The 19984-nt window shown below is 38.4% G+C and overlaps 1 protein-coding gene across 7 annotated transcripts in view; it reads left to right on the forward strand.

Annotated features, from left to right (window-relative positions):
- LOC114178499 (S-adenosyl-L-methionine-dependent methyltransferases superfamily protein) overlaps positions 1-17959 on the forward strand; it is a 31738-nt gene extending 13779 nt beyond the window's left edge. For 2 of the 7 annotated variants that reach the window (XM_028064439.2, XM_085670139.1), the window contains exons 9-13: positions 2899-2982; positions 3818-3995; positions 4195-4400; positions 17061-17273; positions 17352-17959. In XM_028064439.2, coding sequence (XP_027920240.1) covers positions 2899-2982; positions 3818-3995; positions 4195-4400; positions 17061-17264 — 672 coding nt within the window. In that variant the 3' untranslated portion in view covers positions 17265-17273; positions 17352-17959. Of the gene's footprint in view, positions 1-2898; positions 2983-3817; positions 3996-4194; positions 4401-4778; positions 4905-17060; positions 17274-17351 lie in introns of those variants that run through there. The other 5 variants (XM_028064447.2, XM_028064467.2, XM_028064475.1 and 2 more) reach the window with 5 other exon arrangements.
- Positions 17960-19984: the final 2025 nt, after the last annotated feature.

Genomic DNA, 19984 nt, shown 5'->3' on the forward strand with positions numbered 1-19984 from the left:
CTAAAATTGTTGCCGCCATCGCCATTGCCATTGATGGAGTTGTTAGTGTTACTGTTCTATTTTATTTAAAATGGGGCTAATGAATCCCTATCATTTATTTAAGCAAGGCAACTCCACTAAGCAATGTTGATATTTTAACTTCAGAAATATATGCACTACGTACGTGCTAAAATTGAACGTTTAGAATCTCTCATGGAGTATATCAGTATGTCACCTCCTGGTACTTGCTCTATGGCCATGAGATGGTTCCTGTATGAAAAGAAATGAAAGATGACTCAACAAATTCAAAAGAACTCTTCCCTTGAAGCCGAGGACCTAGTAAAAAGATTTTGTTTCATAAAAAATGTTGGAAGTCCACATCGACTAGAGATAAGACAATTTCATAGTATATAAGTGGGTGCAAACCTCACCTTACAAGCCGGTTTTATGGGGTTGGGTTAGGCTTAAAGTTCACTTCTTAACATGGTATCAGAGCCATTGTTTAAAAAAGCCTATCGTAGAGAGATTTCTGTTTCTTGGACATATAGTTCCACTCGCTATCTTGGGCCACTCCCGGACCACCCATTAATGTCTAGTCCCACGCACAAGATGTATATATCTTGACATGAGGGGTGTATTGGAAGTCCCACATTGACTAGAGATAAGACAATTTCATAGTACATAAGTGGGTGCAAACCACACCTTACAAGCCAGTTTTGTGGGGTTGAATTATGCCTAACAAAAAATAACATCCATGGAGGTAAAAACTTTTGACTTGGAGGATAATAACAACGATATTCCTTTTTATTAGATGCATAACCAATGAATATGGACAAACACAACACATTCGAACTTATGAAGATTGGAGAGAAAAGGAATAGATGGAAAGAAGGAAGACATGGACTTAATGAGACTCAAACCATTTAGAACCCGAGGGGGTAATTGGCTAATAAGATAGACAGTAATGAGATTTACGGACATACATTTGGAAAAGAAGTGCCCATGCTGTATCACCTTAAGAAGATGCCTGTTTTTTCTCTCAGCATTGCCATTTTGTTGTGGTGTGTCAAGACATGTGGGTTCATGAACAACACCATTCTCAAAAAGGAATTCAAACATGTCATGATTAGATATTCCCTTCCAGATCGGAACACAAACATTTCATTGACTTTCCAAGTTATGTTTTTTTCATATGGAAGAATCTAACAAATAAGGTAAAAACTTAGTACATGGGTACAATCTGGAAGAAATCCATGTAACATGGGTACAATCATCAATAAAAGTGACAAACCATTTAGTACCAAATATACTAGAGTTTGATGTAGGTCCCCAAACATCAGAATGAACCAAATCAAAAGAATAAACACTCTTTGCATTACTGAAAAAGGATGGATGACCTAGATGATGGTGGACGACCTAGACAGCGGCGAACGATGGTGGAGGGAAGCAGTTAGTGGCGAACAGTGGCGAACAACAGCTGCAAACAGTGGTGGACAACAGTGAACAGTGCTGGACAGCAACAGACAACTGTGGATAGTGCCGGCTAGTGGCGAACAAAATGAGACAGAAACCAGTAGAGCAAGACTGACCCACTTTGATACCAACTTAAGATTAAAAAGAGAGAAAATATGTTTTGGAGAGCATGAGAGACCCCTCTTATGATCTTTCTATTTATAATGGAAAATCCGATACAAAGAGAGCATGGAAGATCAAAGTTTTGTACTAGACACCTAGGTACAACTGATACATGTTTCCAACCCACTACTCCGTACTTAAACTTAATGATTAATCTAGCACACATTGCTTTAACACACTTTAATAATTACATTTAATAATTACTTGATGGGAGAAGCTCCTCCAAGCTATATGACTCAAGCCAAAGGGAGACTTCCAAAAGGGTGGTGGTTTGCAGAACCTTGATGGTGGTGGAAATATGGTGCCCATATGGTGGTTTTTATGTGATGAGATGATTTCTCCTCCTCCAAACTATATGACTAAAACAAGGAGGAGAGGTTAAATGAACTCTTAAATAAGGGTGGCTAGAGGAAACCTAGAAGGGGTGCTCTAGCCTTGGTGACATAAAATGAGTAGTATGGCACGACACCTCTATTTATAAGCTTAGGTGTCTCCAAATTGTAGAAGCAAAACCCTAATATTCTAACTTGGAGACCTAGGAAAAATCCTCTCCATTAGGAGCATGACACATGGCTACTACTAAAGAGAAATCCTCTCCATTAGGAATATGCCACATGGCAAGAGCATGTGTCTTACAAAAAAGACCAACTTGGAGACCACTCTAGCCAACGACCCACAAGCTTCTAGAAGGTTTGTGCTCCAAGCTAGGGTTTTTACCCTAGACCCATGTGTCTCCTTAGGGCCAATTCCTTTAGGCCCAAAACCCTAAACTACAACCCTAGGCCCAAATACATGGCCCAAAAGAAAACCTAGACTACTTGGCCTATTATATAAGGTCAAAAGTAAAACCCTATACTTCTACGCCCATAATACAAGGCAAAAAATAAACCTAATCTAATAAGTACTCACTAATGGCCCATGATGATAGGAGTTTAGGCCCACCTTCCACATATGACTCAAACTCTTCTTGAATGTGCTTGACCATGGTTAGGGGGTATGCCATCATTACATCCTAGAGTATGATTTACAGGAAAGAAGTTACATGTAACAATTAAATATTTGTAACATAATGCCATTAGGAATCCTGGGGCCTTTTAAAAATCACTGCAATCCTTTGCAAAATTATATGTATATAACCCTCTATTTTAGCTAATTTAGAAACAAAGAGGCAACTTGCATGTAAATTGGCCACAACTTTTAGCCATATGTATTTCTGACATTGAAGTTTTCTTGATTAAGTCATGTGGGAGAAATTTACTTCATTGTCTATGTTTATCCTATTAGAGTGCAGAGAGGTGGAGGAGCTTGGACATGCATGCTGGCATTCACAACTTCGAGTTGCATGCTTTTCGGGCTGCTTTTCAAATGGTACCAAATTATAACTTTGTTTTGTATTGTTAAATTTTAACTTACCTTTTCAATCCTCTTCATCTTATTAATTTAAAATTTTAGCAAAAAATGTAGATACCTACCTTCGTCAATATACATTAATGGAATCATGCCTCATTCTAGTTTTCATTATGTCTTGCGTAGAGATGCAAATAAGCAAAGCTATTCTTGAGCTATTTGGGTTTGATTTGTTAATATCTCGCTCAAGCTTATTTGTTAGTTAAATAAACAAACCCAAACTTTCAATTAGGCTTGGATTATTTAAATGAGTTGAACCCAAGCTTTAAAGCTTATCCTTAAGGGCTCATGAATACCCGTTTATAAACATACGAAAACATGCATGAAAGTAGTTATATATATAAATTGACTAGAGATATGACTAGAGATATGACTAGTTATATATATGGTATACTTGCTGGAGAGTCCACATTGACTAGAGATATGACTAAATTATAATATATAAATGGGTGCAAACTTCGTAAGTCAGTTTTGTAAAGTTGAATTAAGCTTAAACTTTACTTTCTAAGAGGGTATTAGAGTCTATCGTAGCTAGGGTTATTAGACCTATCATGTGAGGGAATGTGGGGAATACCACAATGACCAGAGATATGACCATATAAGTTGGTCAAGAACTCACCTTACAAATATGTTTTGTGAGGTTGAGTTAGATTGAGTCTACCATTTGAGAATAATATTCATTCTGCTACAATCGGTGGATATAACCCCTGTTTTTTGAATGATTCTTTATTAACAGTGGATCTACACCTAATTCACATCGTCTCCTGTTAATTATAAATATATATTGTTCCTGAAGGTTCTTTCTAAATATTATCCGGAAATTGTGATGAGTACTCCTTCAATTGGGCGTAAAGGGAAGGCTCTTCGTCGGCGACATCAGAGGAGATCTGCAGAATCCCAGCTGCATCTTAAAGGAAGTACTTCCCACACGAGACAAAAGTTCCCTTCCGAAGCTCCTTTTGTATCAAAGACTGGTATTTGAAATTTTGAATCGTATTCTTTTTTACAATTTATGACTGTTATTATTGGGAACTCCTTTAGAAGCATCGCAGTTGCATCTTTACTTAGCTCATTGGTTTGTCTTGGCTGTTTAGTTCTCTTATTTTTTTTATACGCCTATAGGAGGATATCTTTAGTTTGTTCTTTGTATTGTGCTTTTTCAATGTGTTACAGACTGGACTTTGGGTTCGATATCAGAGATACAGAACTTACCTAGTGAAATTCCTTGTAGTGAAGGGGCTGGAGGTGAAGGGATTAAATCTGATGACAAATTTTTACATTTTGAGAATTTCTGTCAGTCTGGATTGTCTCATCTTGGAATTAAACATTCACATGATATAAACCTTGAAGGCATATGGAAGGAAGCAGAACCATTTGCTGTATGTCACTTTCAATTTATTATGTTATTCAAACTATTGTCATCTTAGAGATAGTAAATGTTTCTTTACTCTGCCTAGTACTGTATTTTCTTTATAGCAGTTTTCTTGAAGTTGCTTGTATATGATTTTCTGTTTTGCTACTTTAAAATATTGTTATAATCAATAGGATTTGAATTTGGTGCTGTATGATGAAATGAATAATTGCTCGGTTGAGAATGCCAAACTTTTATCGATAGGCAAAAATGTTGAGTGCATTTTATAGTTAAGAACTTCTATATGTTAATTGTTTTAACTTCAATATTACTTAGATTAGTTAGCTTTCAAATATTTGGTCTTTTTGAAACTTAATTCATATTTCAAGTGGTGAATGGTATGTAGTGGTGGCTAGGGACGACTTTGGTAAAAATCCCAACTCGCAGCAGGAGCCCCAATGGAGGAATAAAGCTCAGTGCAGGAAGACATCTACAATTGTGGAGAATTGTTAGAAGATAGACATATGTTGAGTGACTCTGTCCATTTCCTTATTCTGATTGATCATGTTGGAGATCTCATTGACTAGAGATATTATAAAATTACAACATATAAGTGGATGCAAACCTTATCTTACAAGTCAAGTTGATCTAAATTTAAAATCTACTTTCTGAGATGGTATCACAATATTTTCTTTGAGAAATTCTCAAATCATCCCTTGAACTATACAACTTTTGTACCATGGAAATAGCACAAGTATTCAAGATGTTTGTCTGAAACTTTTGAGTAAAATATTGTTCTAATTGGACAATGCTCTCCTTATCATTGTTTGTGATAAAATTGTTGTCTATATATACAATGAAATAGATGTATCCTTGAGGTGGAATGATGATAAATGATCAACATCACTTTGATCGAGAGACCTACATAGACGACATACCATCCATGTTAGATGACTCCTAAGAAATAAATCTAGGTGGACGACATACCATATCAGATGACTCCTAAGAAATAAATCTGGGTGGTTTTCCATGTAGACATCTGATAGAACACTTGAGGAGGGGCTGATACAACATGAGAAAGATGGTGAAGAAGGCCATGTTAGTGGAAGGCCCAAGATATGGAAGGTTTACTTTAGGAGGAAGAAAACAGGCCCAGGGAATCTTAATTAGTTAGGAGGGTAATGACGTGGCAAAAGAAGACAAGTATTTGAGAAGGGAGGAAAGAGAGAGGGGGGATACGGGAAGTTTGTTATGAAATAGGGTAAGGAGAGTGATCTCTTTGGAGGAGTCATAGACTCTGGAGATATTCTATATTGTCATACCACCGTTTTGCTCATTTTCACACATTCAATAATACAGTTTCCATACACTATCATTTGCTGTGCTGTTTTGATTTGTTTTTGTGGTCATAGTTCTATCACTGGTCCGACCTGCCGGATACCTGCGAGGAGAGCTAGCGGAGTTAACCTTTTTCCATGCCACCGAAGATGTCAGATAGAGTGGAAGTATTGGAGGAGCGTTTGACGGCAATGGAGGCTTCAATGCGACAATCGTTGGTGGAATTTCGTCAATCTATGTTGGAGGAATTTGCTAGATTGCATACTGCAAGAAGTGAAGAGCGGGTTTCATCGTCTCCAGAAATGGAAGCGTCACCGGAGGAAAGGATGACAGCGAAAAAGGTAGAATTGCCTTTATTCGACGGAACTGACCCGGTGGGATGGATTACGCGCGCAGAGACTTATTTCGTGGTTCAGGGGTCGAAGGAGGAAATGGAGGTGCGATTGGCTAAGTTAAGCATGGAGGGGGCCACTATCCATTGGTTCAATCTTCTCCGCGACTCTGGTGAGGGGTTGACTTGGACGAAGTTAAAACGAGAGCTGATTGGGAGATACGGAGGTGGTCGAAGTGACAATCCCTATGAGGAACTTAAGGACTTGAATCAAACAGGAAGCATAGAGGAATACCTGTCGGAGTTTGAATTCATTTCGTCCCAGGTATCACGATTGTCGGAAGAACAATATTTGGGATATTTCATCGGTGGTCTTCGACCGGAGATTCGAAGACGTGTTCGCACTTTCAATCCTATCAACCGCTTAGAGGCTATGCGAATCGCGAGGAACGTAGAAATTGAGTTATATGGGGAACAAAGTGGTAGAGGAGTCGAAGGACGCATGGGAAGAGGAAATCAAGGATGGGTTTCGAATAACCCAGATAGAACTGGTATCGGGTCGGGTTACAACCCAAATAAGATGGGTATAGGAGTGGGTCCAAGTGTTAGAGCCCAATCCAAAGGGTTCTCAAACGAAAGTGTGGCCCAAGGAGGGGCTAGAGCTGCTGGATCACCCATACAACGTGCTAATAGCGATCGATCTTCTCCATCAGAACGAAATAGGGGTACTAAACATCTCCCTTATTCCGAATTAATGAATCGTAAGGCACAAGGGCTCTGTTTCAGATGTGGTGAAAAATATCATCCATTACACAATTGTGCAGAACGACAGTTGAGGTTGCTTGTGTTGGGTGATGATGAAACCGTGAATGAGGAAGGAGAGATTATCGCTAGTAAGGAGATGGAGCAAAAGGAAGAGTCCACATTGGACTGCGGAGCTATGGGAATGTTTGGAGGAGTGGAGATAGGTGGAAATGAAAGGATTATTCCTTCGACCTTACGCTTGGAAGCCTCTATTAATGGAGTTTTTGTGGTGGTGTTGGTTGACAGTGGGGCGAGCCACAACTTTATATCTCCTCATGTAGTGGCAGCTTTGGGATTGGAAATGGAGAATGAAAAGCCTATTGGAGTGCAGTTGGGTGATGGCCATAAGATACCCACTTTGGGTAGATGCAAGCCCGTGAAAATCCAATTTGGAAATTTTCATACTGTTGTAATTGTTGAAATGTAATGTTCTTTTATTATCATGTATGGGATCCCTTCTTTAGGGTTAGGGTTAGGACTGATGACTCTTTGTATTCTGCCTATTTTTTCTTATATAAACAATGGTAAAACAGTAACAGTGATAGTTTTTCACTATTTCATCTTCTCTAAACCTCTTCAAGTTGGTATCAAGAGCCAGAACATCTTCTCTGGTTCCTCTTCACTGTTTGTCACAGTGACTGTCGCCATCTTCCGCCACCGTCCGCCGTGCCGTCCGCCGTCGCCGCCGTCGCCGCCGGCGTGTCTACTCCGGCGAAGTCAGGGTTAGGTGCGCCTCGAGAAGCGCAACCCATCCCCGCAAGTCACGTCCCTGGAAAAGGGCACAAGACATTTTTGCTAACGACATTCAGCGCCTCTTTGATGCAACTCAAAGAGTAGCCTCACTCAAGCAAATCAATCATGATATGGTTTCTCATATAGGAAAGGCTAGGGCTGCGGTAGAAGAATTGAAGAGTTTTTTTGTGGCTGATTCATTAGACGATATCAATAAAAAACTTGATAAGTTTTACATGGTCTTAATTTTGAGGAGCCTGCACTCGAGTTTTGATCATGTGCGTGATCAAGTTTTAGCTGGTGATCAAATTCCTTCAATGGACAACTTAGTTACTAGACTTCTTCGTGTACCTACCTTGGTCAAAGATGAAAGTTCAATTGATGTTTTTGAAACATCAGCAATGGTAGCACCACGAGGAAGAGGAGGAGGTCGGAGCAACCGTGGAGGACGTGGTGGTCGAAGTGGGCGTCCTCAATGCTCATATTGTAATAGAATGTCAACTGCATGCATTTCTCAATCTGTGGAAGGTCTTAGTCCATGGATTCTTGATTCAGGTGCCTCTGATCATGTCTCTGGTAACATTTCCTCATTTTCCTCCATATCCTCTCCCAAAATTCCTCATTTTATTACTGTTGCAAGTGGATCCAAAGTGGCATCTCAAGGAATTGGCAAAGTTTCTTTATCTCCTTCACTAAATTTAAATTCTGTTTTGTACATTCCTCATTGTCCTTACAATTTAATCTCCTTGAGTCAATTGACTCGTTCCTTAAATTGTTCTGTAACCTTTACTGCTAATTCCTTTGCTATACAGGAACATGGTACGGGTCGTCTGATTGGAGAAGGACATGAGTCACGGGGACTTTATTTCCTAAAACCAAGCTCCTCGGTATCTTGTTTTGCAACTTCATCCCCAAAACTTTTGCATGATCGTTTGGGTCACCCAAGTTTGTCCAAGTTGAAGTTGATGGTTCCAAGTCTCAAACACATTCAAGCCTTAGATTGTGAATCGTGTCAGTTAGGAAAGCATATTAGATCTTCCTTCCCTAGAAAGTCTGAGACACGATGTAATTTTGCTTTTTCTACTATTCATTCTGATGTTTGGGGACCAAGTCGTGTCAATTCTTTTGGTTTTAACTATTTTGTAACGTTCATTGATGAATTCTCTCGTTGTACTTGGGTTTATCTAATGAAAGAAAGATCTGAACTTTTATCCATATTTGTGTCCTTCTTTAATGAAATTAAGAACCAATTTGGGAAGACAATTAAAATTCTCAGAAGTGATAATGCTAAGGAATATTTTTCTGCTGCGTTTTCCTCATTTTTATCTTCCCATGGAATTTTACATCAGTCCACATGTCCTCACACTCCACAACAAAATGGCATAGCCGAAAGAAAGAATAGACACCTTATCGAAACTGCACGCTCTCTCATGTTGAATACTAATGTTCCTGTTCATCATTGGGGAGATGCAGTCCTCACTGCTTGTTTTCTAATCAATAGGATGCCTTCTTCTTCTATTGAAAATAAAGTTCCTCACTCGATAATTTTTCCAAATGATCCTTTGTATCGTGTCTCTCCACGTGTGTTTGGATGTACTTGTTTTGTTCATAATGTCTCTCCAGGTCTTGATAAACTTTCTGCAAAGGCTATTAAGTGTGTCTTTTTGGGATATTCTCGCCTTCAGAAAGGGTATAAATGTTATTCTCCCTCAACCAAAAGGTATTATATGTCTGCTGATGTTACATTCTTTGAGGACACACCTTTTTTCTTGTCCTCCATGGAGGAGAGTTCATCTGTTCAATAGGTCCTTCCTTTACCATCCTGTGATCCCTTGGTCATTCCTGAAACTCAACCTCCCACTCAGAATGACAATGACATTGTTCAACCACCTCTTCTCACATATCAGCGTCGCACTCCAAGGACTCCTTCCTTGCTTGAAGACCCCTTGGACTCAAATCCTTCTCCACCAGATTCTCGAATCATGGATCCTTCATCCTCTTCGTCTTCTCTTGACTCCGATCATCCTTGGCCTATTGCCCTTCGAAAAGGTATTCGCTCTACTCGTAATCCACATCCTATTTATAATTTTTTGAGTTATCATCGTTTGTCTCCTCCATATTTCTCTTTTGTTTCCTCCTTGTCTACCATTAAGGTTCCTAAGAATGTTGATGAGGCACTTGGTCATCCTGGATGACGACAAGCCATGATTGATGAAATGCAGACACTTGAACACAGTGGGACTTGGGAACTTGTCTCTCTTCCTCCTGGTAAGAAGCCTGTGGGCTGTAGATGGGTCTATGCTATTAAGGTTGGTCCTAATCGTGCTGTAGATCGACTCAAAGCCCGTCTCGTAGCTAAGGGGTATACTCAGGTTTATGGCCTTGACTACTGTGATACTTTTTCTCCTGTGGCTAAAACCAGTTCTGTTCGTCTTTTCCTTGCTATGGCTGCCATTCGCCAATGGCCTCTGTATCAGTTGGACATTAAAAATGCCTTTCTTCATGGTGATCTGGAAGAGGAGATATACATGGAGCAACCTCCTGGGTTTGTTGCTCAGGGGGAGTCTGGGTTAGTTTGTAAGTTACATCGTTCTCTCTATGGCTTGAAGCAATCTCCTCGAGCTTGGTTTGGTAAATTTAGTCGTGTTGTGCAGAATTTTGGATTGAAACGTTGTGAAGCGGATCATTCAGTATTTTATGGTCATACTTCTCCTGACAAATGTGTTTATCTTATGGTTTATGTTGATGATATTGTTATCATAGGAAATGATATCACTAGAATTGCTCAATTGAAGAACCATTTGTTTAACCACTTTCAGACCAAAGACCTGGGTCGTCTTAAATATTTCCTTGGCATTGAAGTGGCACAATCAAAAGAAGGTGTCATTATTGCACAGAGAAAATATGCTCTTGATATTTTGGAGGAAACAGGCCTGACAAATTGCAAGCCCATTGATAGCCCTATGGACTCAAATCAAAAGTTAACAAGAGATCAAGGTGAACTTTTCTCAGATCCAGAGAGATATAGAAGGTTGGTTGGAAAACTCATCTACCTTACTAAGACCTGATCTTTCTTATCCAGTGGGAGTTGTAAGTCAATTTATGCAAAATCCCCACATTGATCATTGGAATGCTGTGATTCGCATTCTCAGATATGTGAAAGGGAACCCAGGACAAGGATTGTTGTATGAGAACAAGGGAAGTACTCAAGTTGTACATATTGTGATGCAGATTGGGCTGGTTGTCCAATTGATAGAAGATCTACCACAGGGTATTGTGTATTCCTTGGAGGGAACCTTGTTTCTTGGAAAAGTAAGAAACAAAGTGTTGTTGCTCGATCTAGTGCAGAGGCAGAATATCGATCTATGGCTCTAGCTACATGTGAACTAGTGTGGATTAAACAACTCCTTCAAGAGTTGAAATTTTGTGAAAATGAGCAGATGAAGTTATGTTGTGACAATCAAGCAGCCCTTCACATTGCCTCCAATCCGGTGTTTCATGAGAGAACAAAGCATATAGAAATTGATTGTCATTTTGTTACTAAGTTTGTCGGCTCTAATGAACAACTTGCTGACATTCTAACTAAATCTTTAAGAGGGCCTAGAATTCAATTTATATGTTCCAAGCTTGGAGCATATGATCTATATGCTCCATCTTGAGGGGGAGTGTTGAAATGTAATGTTCTTTTATTATTATGTATGGGATCCCTTCTTTAGGGTTAGGGTTAGGACTGATGACTCTTTGTATTCTGCCTATTTTTTCTTATATAAACAATGGTAAAACAGTAACAGTGATAGTTTTTCACTGTTTCATCTTCTCTAAACCTCTTCAAGTGTAATACCGCATGTGTTGGAATTAGGAGGGCTGGATATGATATTGGGAGTAGCCTGGTTACAAGAATTTGGTAAGGTGACTTTCGATTGGAAAAACAGAGTTATCAGTTTTAACTGGATGGGATACCCAGTGGAATTACAGGGGCAGAAAACAGAAAGGAGATGTCAAATAGAAATGGTGGCTTCTTTGCAAAGTTTAATGGCCCAAAGAACACAGAAAAATTATCTAGGTATTGACAGGGGCTTGTCTATTACACAATTGAATGAAGTGCAGCAAGTGTTGTCCACTTTTCAAGAAATTTTCAAGGAACCGAAAGGACTACCTCCAGCTAGAAAGATTTCTCATGGTATTGAACTGTATAAGGAGGTCGGACCTGTGAGTGTGCGACCTTACAGATATCCGTATCATCACAAAGAAGAGATAGAAAAACAGGTGAGTGAATTGTTACATCAAGGAACTATTAGGCATAGCGCAAGTGCTTTCTCAAGCCCAATCATTCTGGTTAAGAACAAGGATGCTTCATGGAGGATGTGTGTGGATTATAGAGAACTGAACAAGGTAACAGTGCCGGATAAATACCCGATTCCTGTGGTGGAAGAGCTATTGGATGAGTTGCATGGAGCTGCTTACTTTTCAAAACTAGACTTGAAGTCCGGGTATCACCAAATTAGAATGAGAGAGGAAGATGTGCACAAGACAGCTTTTCGCACTCATGAAGGCCATTACGAGTACTTGGTAATGCCCCTCGGGTTAACTAACGCCCCAGCCACTTTTAAATCAATAATGAATCAAGTTTTCAAGCCCTATCTAAGGAAGTTTGTCTTAGTATTCTTTGACGATATTTTAGTGTATAGTCGAAGGTGGCAAGACCACTTAGAGAATTTATCTCTAGTGTTGCAACTGTTCAGCAACTAGCTTTTGTGGTGAATCAAAAGAAGTGTGTGTTTGGCAGTAGACAAGTGGTATATTTAGGCCATGTTATCTCAGAACAGGGAGTGGCAGTTGACCCTGAAAAAATTCGAAGTGTAGTAGAATGGCCTATTCCTCGCAATGTGAAGGGAGTGAGGGGTTTTCTTGGGTTGACGGGATATTATCGAAAATTTATTGCGGGGTATGGAAGGATTGCCAAGCCTTTGACAGAACTAACTAAGAAGGATGGGTTTAAATGGGACTCAACGGCTTTAACAACATTTGAAGAATTAAAGAAAGTCACGACACAAGCTCCTGGTTTAGTTCTCCCAAACTTTACACAACCATTCGAGATTGAATGTGACGCTTCAGGAGCGGGAATTGGTGCAGTATTGATGCAAAATCGTAGACCTATTGCTTACTTCAGCAAGGCTTTATCACCAAATAATTTGAGTAAATCCGCTTATGAGAAAGAATTAATGGCTTTAGTGCTAGCTGTACAACATTGGAGGCCATATCTTTTGGGCAGAAGTTTCAAAGTTTATTCTGATCAACGTAGTTTGGGGTATTTGTTGCAGCAACGAATAACTACAGCGGAACGGCAGCATTGGATAGCTAAATTGTTGGGATATCAGTTCGAAGTGGTTTATAAACCGGGCCCCGATAATAAAGCTGCTGATGCTTTGTCACGGGTCTTTGAAGATGGCGAATTAAGAAATATTATTTCTTTTCCTATATGATTGCAAGGACAGCAGGTACAGGGGGAGCAACAATCTGATCCGTTCCTTAAAAGAGTGGTGGACAACATTCAACAAGATGTTAATCCTAAGCAGGGTTCAGTTGGCAGCAGGGCATATTGTTGCATAAGGGACGATTAGTTTTGTCAGCATCGTCTCCTTTGATTCCACTCATCTTAGAAGAATTTCATGCATCTCCTACAGGGGGACATTCGGGTTTTCTGAGGACATATAAGCGGGTTGCTGGGAATCTATATTGGGTTGGCATGAAAAGAAGGGTGCAAGAATTTGTTAAGCAATGTGATATATGTCAAAGGCAAAAGTATGCAGCAACATCTCCAGCTGGGCTCTTACAACCATTACCCATTCCTGATTGTGTTTGGGAGGATATTTCTCTTGACTTTATAACGGGGTTGTCCAAATCAAAGGGATTTGATGTTGTGTTTGTGGTAGTAGACCGATTGTCAAAGTATGGGCACTTTATACCTCTCAAGCATCCATATACGGCAAGAAAAGTGGCTGAAATATTTGCTAAGGAAATTGTGCGTCTCCATGGGATACCCAATTCAATTGTAAGTGATCGAGACCCCTTGTTTATGAGCTTATTTTGGCAAGAGTTGTTTCTTATACAAGGCACTGTGCTAAAGATGAGTTCATCTTATCATCCTGAGACGGATGGTCAAACAGAAGTGGTGAATAGGTGTTTAGAGACTTACTTGCGGTGTTTTGTTTTGGAACAACCTAAATATTGGGTGGATTGGATACCATGGGCTGAATTATGGTACAACACCACTTTTCATGTGACTACGGGAAAAACACCCTTTGAAGTGGTATATGGGAGAGCACCTCCTCCTTTGGTTCGCTTTACACAAGGAGAAACAAATGTGGAGGCTGTGGCAACAGAATTAGTGGATCGTGATGAAGCTCTGCGACAATTAAAATATCATTTGCAGTGTGCTCAACAGCAGATGAAGAAGTATGCAGATAAGAAACGTAAACAAGTGGTGTTTGAAGTAGGAGAATGGGTATTTGTAAAATTACGACCACATAGGCAACAAACAGTGGCACGACGCATTAATCCGAAGTTGGCAGCTCGTTATTATGGACCATTTCTTGTGTTGGCTAAGGTGGGAGCTGTTTCATACAAGTTGAAATTACCCGAGACAGCTAGAGTGCATTCAATATTTCATGTATCACAGTTGAAACGGGCAATTGGAGATTATTCTGCAACACCTGAATTGCCTACAGAATTGGAATTGGAGCCAGGAGATTTGGAGGAACCAGAGTCGATTTTAGCAACACGAAAAATTATGAAAAAAGGGGAGTTAATTGAGCAGTGGCTGGTGCGTTGGAAGGGTAGATCTGCAGAAGAAACCACTTGGACAGATACAGTGTTGCTACAGAGCCAATTTCCTCATCTTCGCCTTGAGGACAAGGCGATTTTTGGAGGAGGGAATAATGATAGAACACTTGAGGAGGGGCTGATACAACATGAGAAAGATGGTGAAGAAGGCCATGTTAGTGGAAGGCCCAAGATATGGAAGGTTTACTTTAGGAGGAAGAAAACAGGCCCAGGGAATATTAATTAGTTAGGAGGGTAATGACGTGGCAAAAGAAGACAAGTATTTGAGAAGGGAGGAAAGAGAGAGGGGGGATACGGGAAGTTTGTTATGAAATAGGGTAAGGAGAGTGATCTCTCTGGAGGAGTCATAGACTCTGGAGATATTCTATATTGTCATACCACCGTTTTGCTCATTTTCACACATTCAATAATACAGTTTCCATACACTATCATTTGCTGTGCTGTTTTGATTTGTTTTTGTGGTCATAGTTCTATCAACATCCTTATCAATGTCATAATGTAGAAATGCATTCTTGATGTCAAGTTGAAACAAATTCTAGTGGTGAATGGTAGCGGAAAAGAGAAGTCAAATAAATGTTATTTCGGCAACATGTATAATCTTGATCATAGATGGTGTATCCTTTGGAAATCAAATGAGATTTATAGTGATCAATAGATCCTGTCTTAAAAGTGTACAACCATTGACACCCAATATTTGATTTGTTAGTTGGAAGAAGAACCAACTCCTAAATACCTCTACTTTGAAGGGCACATTGTAAAGGCATAGATGAGTTTATATGATAGGATGCAAGTTTCAATGTAAATGTCATGGCCACTTGATGGAGATTCCAATATAAGTGTGGAAGTCCACCACTTTGAATTGAAGATTCAAAGATAAGGATCGGTGGTTCGAAGGAGAACCTCGAGATTTAAGAAAAAAACTCAAATTTTCATATACTCAAATGTGTCTTACAAAGACTTATGTATTATGAGCCTTAACACAAAAAGTCCAGTACGACTAAAAGCCCGATAAAACCCAAACACAAAAATTACAAAATTACAAACTAAAAAGTTCTTATTCTATCAATCGAAGCTAATTCGAGAACACTCTGAAGGTCATGGGCACGCTTCTATCAATTACTCCGAAATTCCTTTGACGGTTCTAGTCATGCCTCCATCAGTATTGGAGGTCTTGTATGTGCCAGTTGAATATGGAATAGACTGTTGAGTGGCAGGATCAATAAAGAACAACGACTCACGAGGATGATAGGACTCGTCAGATTTGAAGTGGCAAACATTGGCGGTATGATCAAATTTGAGACAAATTTGGCACTGAAACTTGGCAAACTTGCCACGACCTCGGGCTGGACTACTACCACTGCGACCAGAACCACGAGAATTTCCTTTTTGTGCATCACGAGCATAGGATCCATGAGTAAAATTGAGAGGTGTTACGAGGTTTTTGATTTTCTTGTTCATAGCGACGAAGTCTGGTTGCATGACCATGCATAAGAGCTTCAATCTCAGCAATTGAAGGAGGTCTCTTCTTGCTTTCTATAAGTGAGACAAAAGGAGCATAATCAGATGGAAGACCTTCCAAAAGCACATCCACATGCTTGTCATGACGAACAGAGAAACCAACACCAGCTAGCTCATCAACATAATTCTTGATTCGACGTAGATACTCTTCCATAGTCTGAGAGTCAAGTTTAACGACACATATAGCAGTCCTCAACTGACGTGCATGAGATTTGGTCTGGAGATTACAATAATCATGATTACGCTCCCAAACTTCATACGAGTGAGTACATCCGAGAACAAGAAAGAGTACAGACCTGGAAAGAGTTCATTGAAGCCGTCGAACCAAGACAAGATCCAAGAACGAGCGCCACGAAATCAACCACGCAAGAGAGAGAACCGAACAAAGGAGACAATGAAGAAGCAGTGGAATCAGTCAGGATCGTCAAAAAAAAGCTCATGATACCATATTAGATTCATGAGAGAGAGAACAGAGAAACGAAAGAGAGAGAACAGAGAAACTGAACAAAGTGTTGTAAAATCCACTTAACATTCTGTAAGAGATTGTATTTACAGAAATACAAGAGAAAGGACAGCTGTACGTGACACGTGTCCATGTGTAATTAATATTAACATATACTAACAGGGATCGGCACGTGCATGAGAAATTTTCATGTTGAAAGTATGTCAACTTTCGAAGAGGAGGAAAAGAGATAATCAAGCCTAAGAATATTGTCTTGTGCATACTGATGTGATACAAGATGCAAAGCCTTAACTTCTGTTCATACTAATCTCAATCAAATAAGAAAACAAATCATTAAATACGAAAAAGTATTCACAAGATCTTCTAATATAATATAATATTCTAAGATTCAAAAACGAGAAATTCAAACACAATCTATAAATAGACAGACTGTAGAATATGTTGTTTTAAGTTATAATGTGTTCATTGATTGTGTTTTCTTGGTACCATCATCCATATAATCTTGGTTAAAAAGTAAAGTTTTCTTTAAAATTAAAATAATTTGTTTGAACTGTACTTACAGAGATGTTTGCTATTAATGAAAGCAATTTTACATCTTTTTTTGGTTACATATAATTAAAGTAAAAAATATCTAGTACTTATTTACCAATTATGTACAGGACCTTGTAGGACCTTATTGGTCTCTGAGAGCCGCTTTAGGACCTCTTTTGGAAACTCTTATTCTACTTGATAGATTATTGTTTCTTCAAGAGCAAGGCAGTACTTTAGAAGCCTGCTTGTTGCCTATATTTGATCCAAACATATCGCCAAGAAATGTGGCCGTAATTGCAAAAAAGATTGACAAAGATTTAAGATCTTCCTGATGCTGAAAGGTAATTAGTAGTGTTCTCATTTACCCAATTACAGCTCTTTTTATATCCTTTCATTTTATTACTGTCTTTCTGTGGCAGGAAACATCCCAGTGTAAGCAGGAATGACTCAATATGGCTTGGTTGGTTGATTTTGCCACATGTTGATATTATTAAATCTGTTGAACCATGTAAAGTACCGATATGGCTTCTCCCAACTCCAATTCTAGACTTGTTCGATTCAGATGAAGAAACTCAAAATTCACATGAGAGAAGGCAATGATGCTGCAATCATTCCATGCCGGACATTCTTGAGCTTTTTGTTGATTCTGAATATCCTCTCAGGTTAAGGTCAAGGTCATTTGGGACAGCATGGTTGTTATTGTGTGTCTAACATCTTGAGAAGTTACTTGATTGTCATTAATCATAGCTACTGGTCTGAGTAGCTATCTGGGTAATTCATTTAAATGATGTAAGCTTGGAGAAATTTTAAGCCCTTTTTATTTGTATTAATTATTAAGATTTCAAAATATTTTTGCTTTCGTTCTTTCTGGTGTCTTTCCTGTGTGAGCATGGGGATTTTGACCTAATTTCTTGCGTAGTGACTGTTTTCAATGTACATTGCTAGATGTAATTTAGTATGAACTGAATATGTGTAATGGAAGCTGATACATTCTATGTAAAATAGGGATATAGCATCTGATTTTTTATTTTCTCTGTTTCAATCTCTTATGGTGATTATTTGCTGTTTAATAATGACATTCAATCTCTGGTTCCCTAAATAATGACATTGTTTTCTTATGAGCTCAATGTATCTATGTGTAAAATATGGACTTTACATAACTGATTTTAAAATAATTTTATGTTATTATTTTTTTTTTTAAATACGGTTTGGTGCGAGTTATTTGATTGTTTTTCACACTATAAACTTGTGTACTGATTGATTATGTAAGAATGTCGCAAATAAAATAAGGGATATATTCTTTAAACATAAATTGTATACTCAAATATCACAATTATAAAAAAGTTATTTCAAGATATCTGCAACACGAATAGTGATGGAACTGCGCGTATTTACACTATATTCCTTTTCTATGTTATTATAGGTAAAAAATATTGGTGGAAAATAAAATAGATTCAAAACGGAAATGGAATTATAGGGTGCATGGAAACATATGAAAAACAAAAATAGAAATAGAGATGCTTAGTTTAAAAATAATAATAAAATAATTAAAAAATATGTATAAACTAAAAATCCATTTTATAATTGATGATCGTTCACGCATAATCGATTATTATTCCTACAAACACCATTTTTCCCAAGGGAATCTAGTTTAGTGGGGTTGAATAGTGATAAATATGATAGCATACCTTCTAGCGATAATCAAGTACATTCAAGAACAATTGGAATTATCTGCGAAATGTGTGCTTAAAATCTTATTATCATTATGAATTTAGTAGTATAGAGTTTTCTTTTGGATATTATATCATGGACCATGTAGTATAGGGTTTTTGGAAGAATTCACCTTAAGTTAACATGAGAAGCCTTGTCTTCCAAGGTAAAGGGCTAAGAAGAGTAGTGGCCACACGGCATGCTACTAATGAAGAGGATTTCTCCTTAGTAGTGGTCATGTGTAATGTCTTAATGGAGAGAATTTCTCTTTAGTAGTGGTCATGTGTCATCCTTTTAATAGAGATGATTTTGCCTTATTTTTCAAAGAATTTTGGTTTTGCTTCTCCTTTTTTATGAGAAACCTCTAGGGTTAGTGTTGTAAATAAAGGTGTCTTCCCCCATGTAAATTCACCTTTGAATTTGAGTAAAGTTATGTTGTCAATTTTGTGCCATACAACTCAACTTAAGTCCCCAAGGCTAGAGTGTTGTTTCTAGGTTTCCTTTAGCCACCTTTCCTTAAGAGTTGGTCCAACATCTCTTGAGAGCACCTAAACACCACCATAATCTCTCCCCCTTACTTGAGTCATATGGCTTGGAGGAGGAGTCATCATCTCATCACATCAAAATCACCACATGCGTGCCATATTTCCACCACCATCAGGCTTTCACAAACTACCACGCATTTAGGAGTCTTTCCTTGGCTTGGGTCGTATAGCTTGGAGGAGCTTGCTTATCCTGCCATTTGGTAATCATAGCTTATGTTATTTTGTTTGCCTTTTGTGTTTTCCTAACCTTGTCTTGTTGTACCTATCTTGAGATTATAAAAATCAACCTCTCTTACACATAAACAATATTGATAGTAAACATCTATAACATTCAAAATAAAATTGCTCTCTCTCAAATATCCAAAAGTTACGTGCTTGTATTAGAATGAAAGCCCTTTGAGTCTAGTTTCCAACAAAAAAAAAATCAACTCATTTGGAGTTCTATGAAGAAGGTTATGAGCAAAATAGTCAACAAATGTCAAAGTTGCCATAATGTTGTCATCAATGTTTTCTAGGTTTTGTTTTGGTAGTTTTGGCTATTGTTTTGTTGCTTCTAAATGCTCTTAAATGTGTTGGATAACATGTTTACACATGCTTAGCCTTTGTTGAGTCTTTTCTTAATATTTTTCATTCGGTCATATCATATGTTTGGATCATTTTTATTTTTAAATCATTTCATGTTGTCTACAGTCATGTTTAGTCCTTTTTTGTGTTTCTACATTTTAGTTTAACTTTGAAAAATCACAAAAAATATATGTTCATTTTCAAAAATACACCATATATGTCCCTTTGAATGC

Source organism: Vigna unguiculata, chromosome 1 (assembly GCF_037176805.1).
Source record: "Vigna unguiculata cultivar grain cowpea cultivar isolate G323 ecotype 2 chromosome 1, ASM3717680v1, whole genome shotgun sequence".
In the NCBI taxonomy this organism is placed as follows: domain Eukaryota; kingdom Viridiplantae; phylum Streptophyta; class Magnoliopsida; order Fabales; family Fabaceae; genus Vigna; species Vigna unguiculata.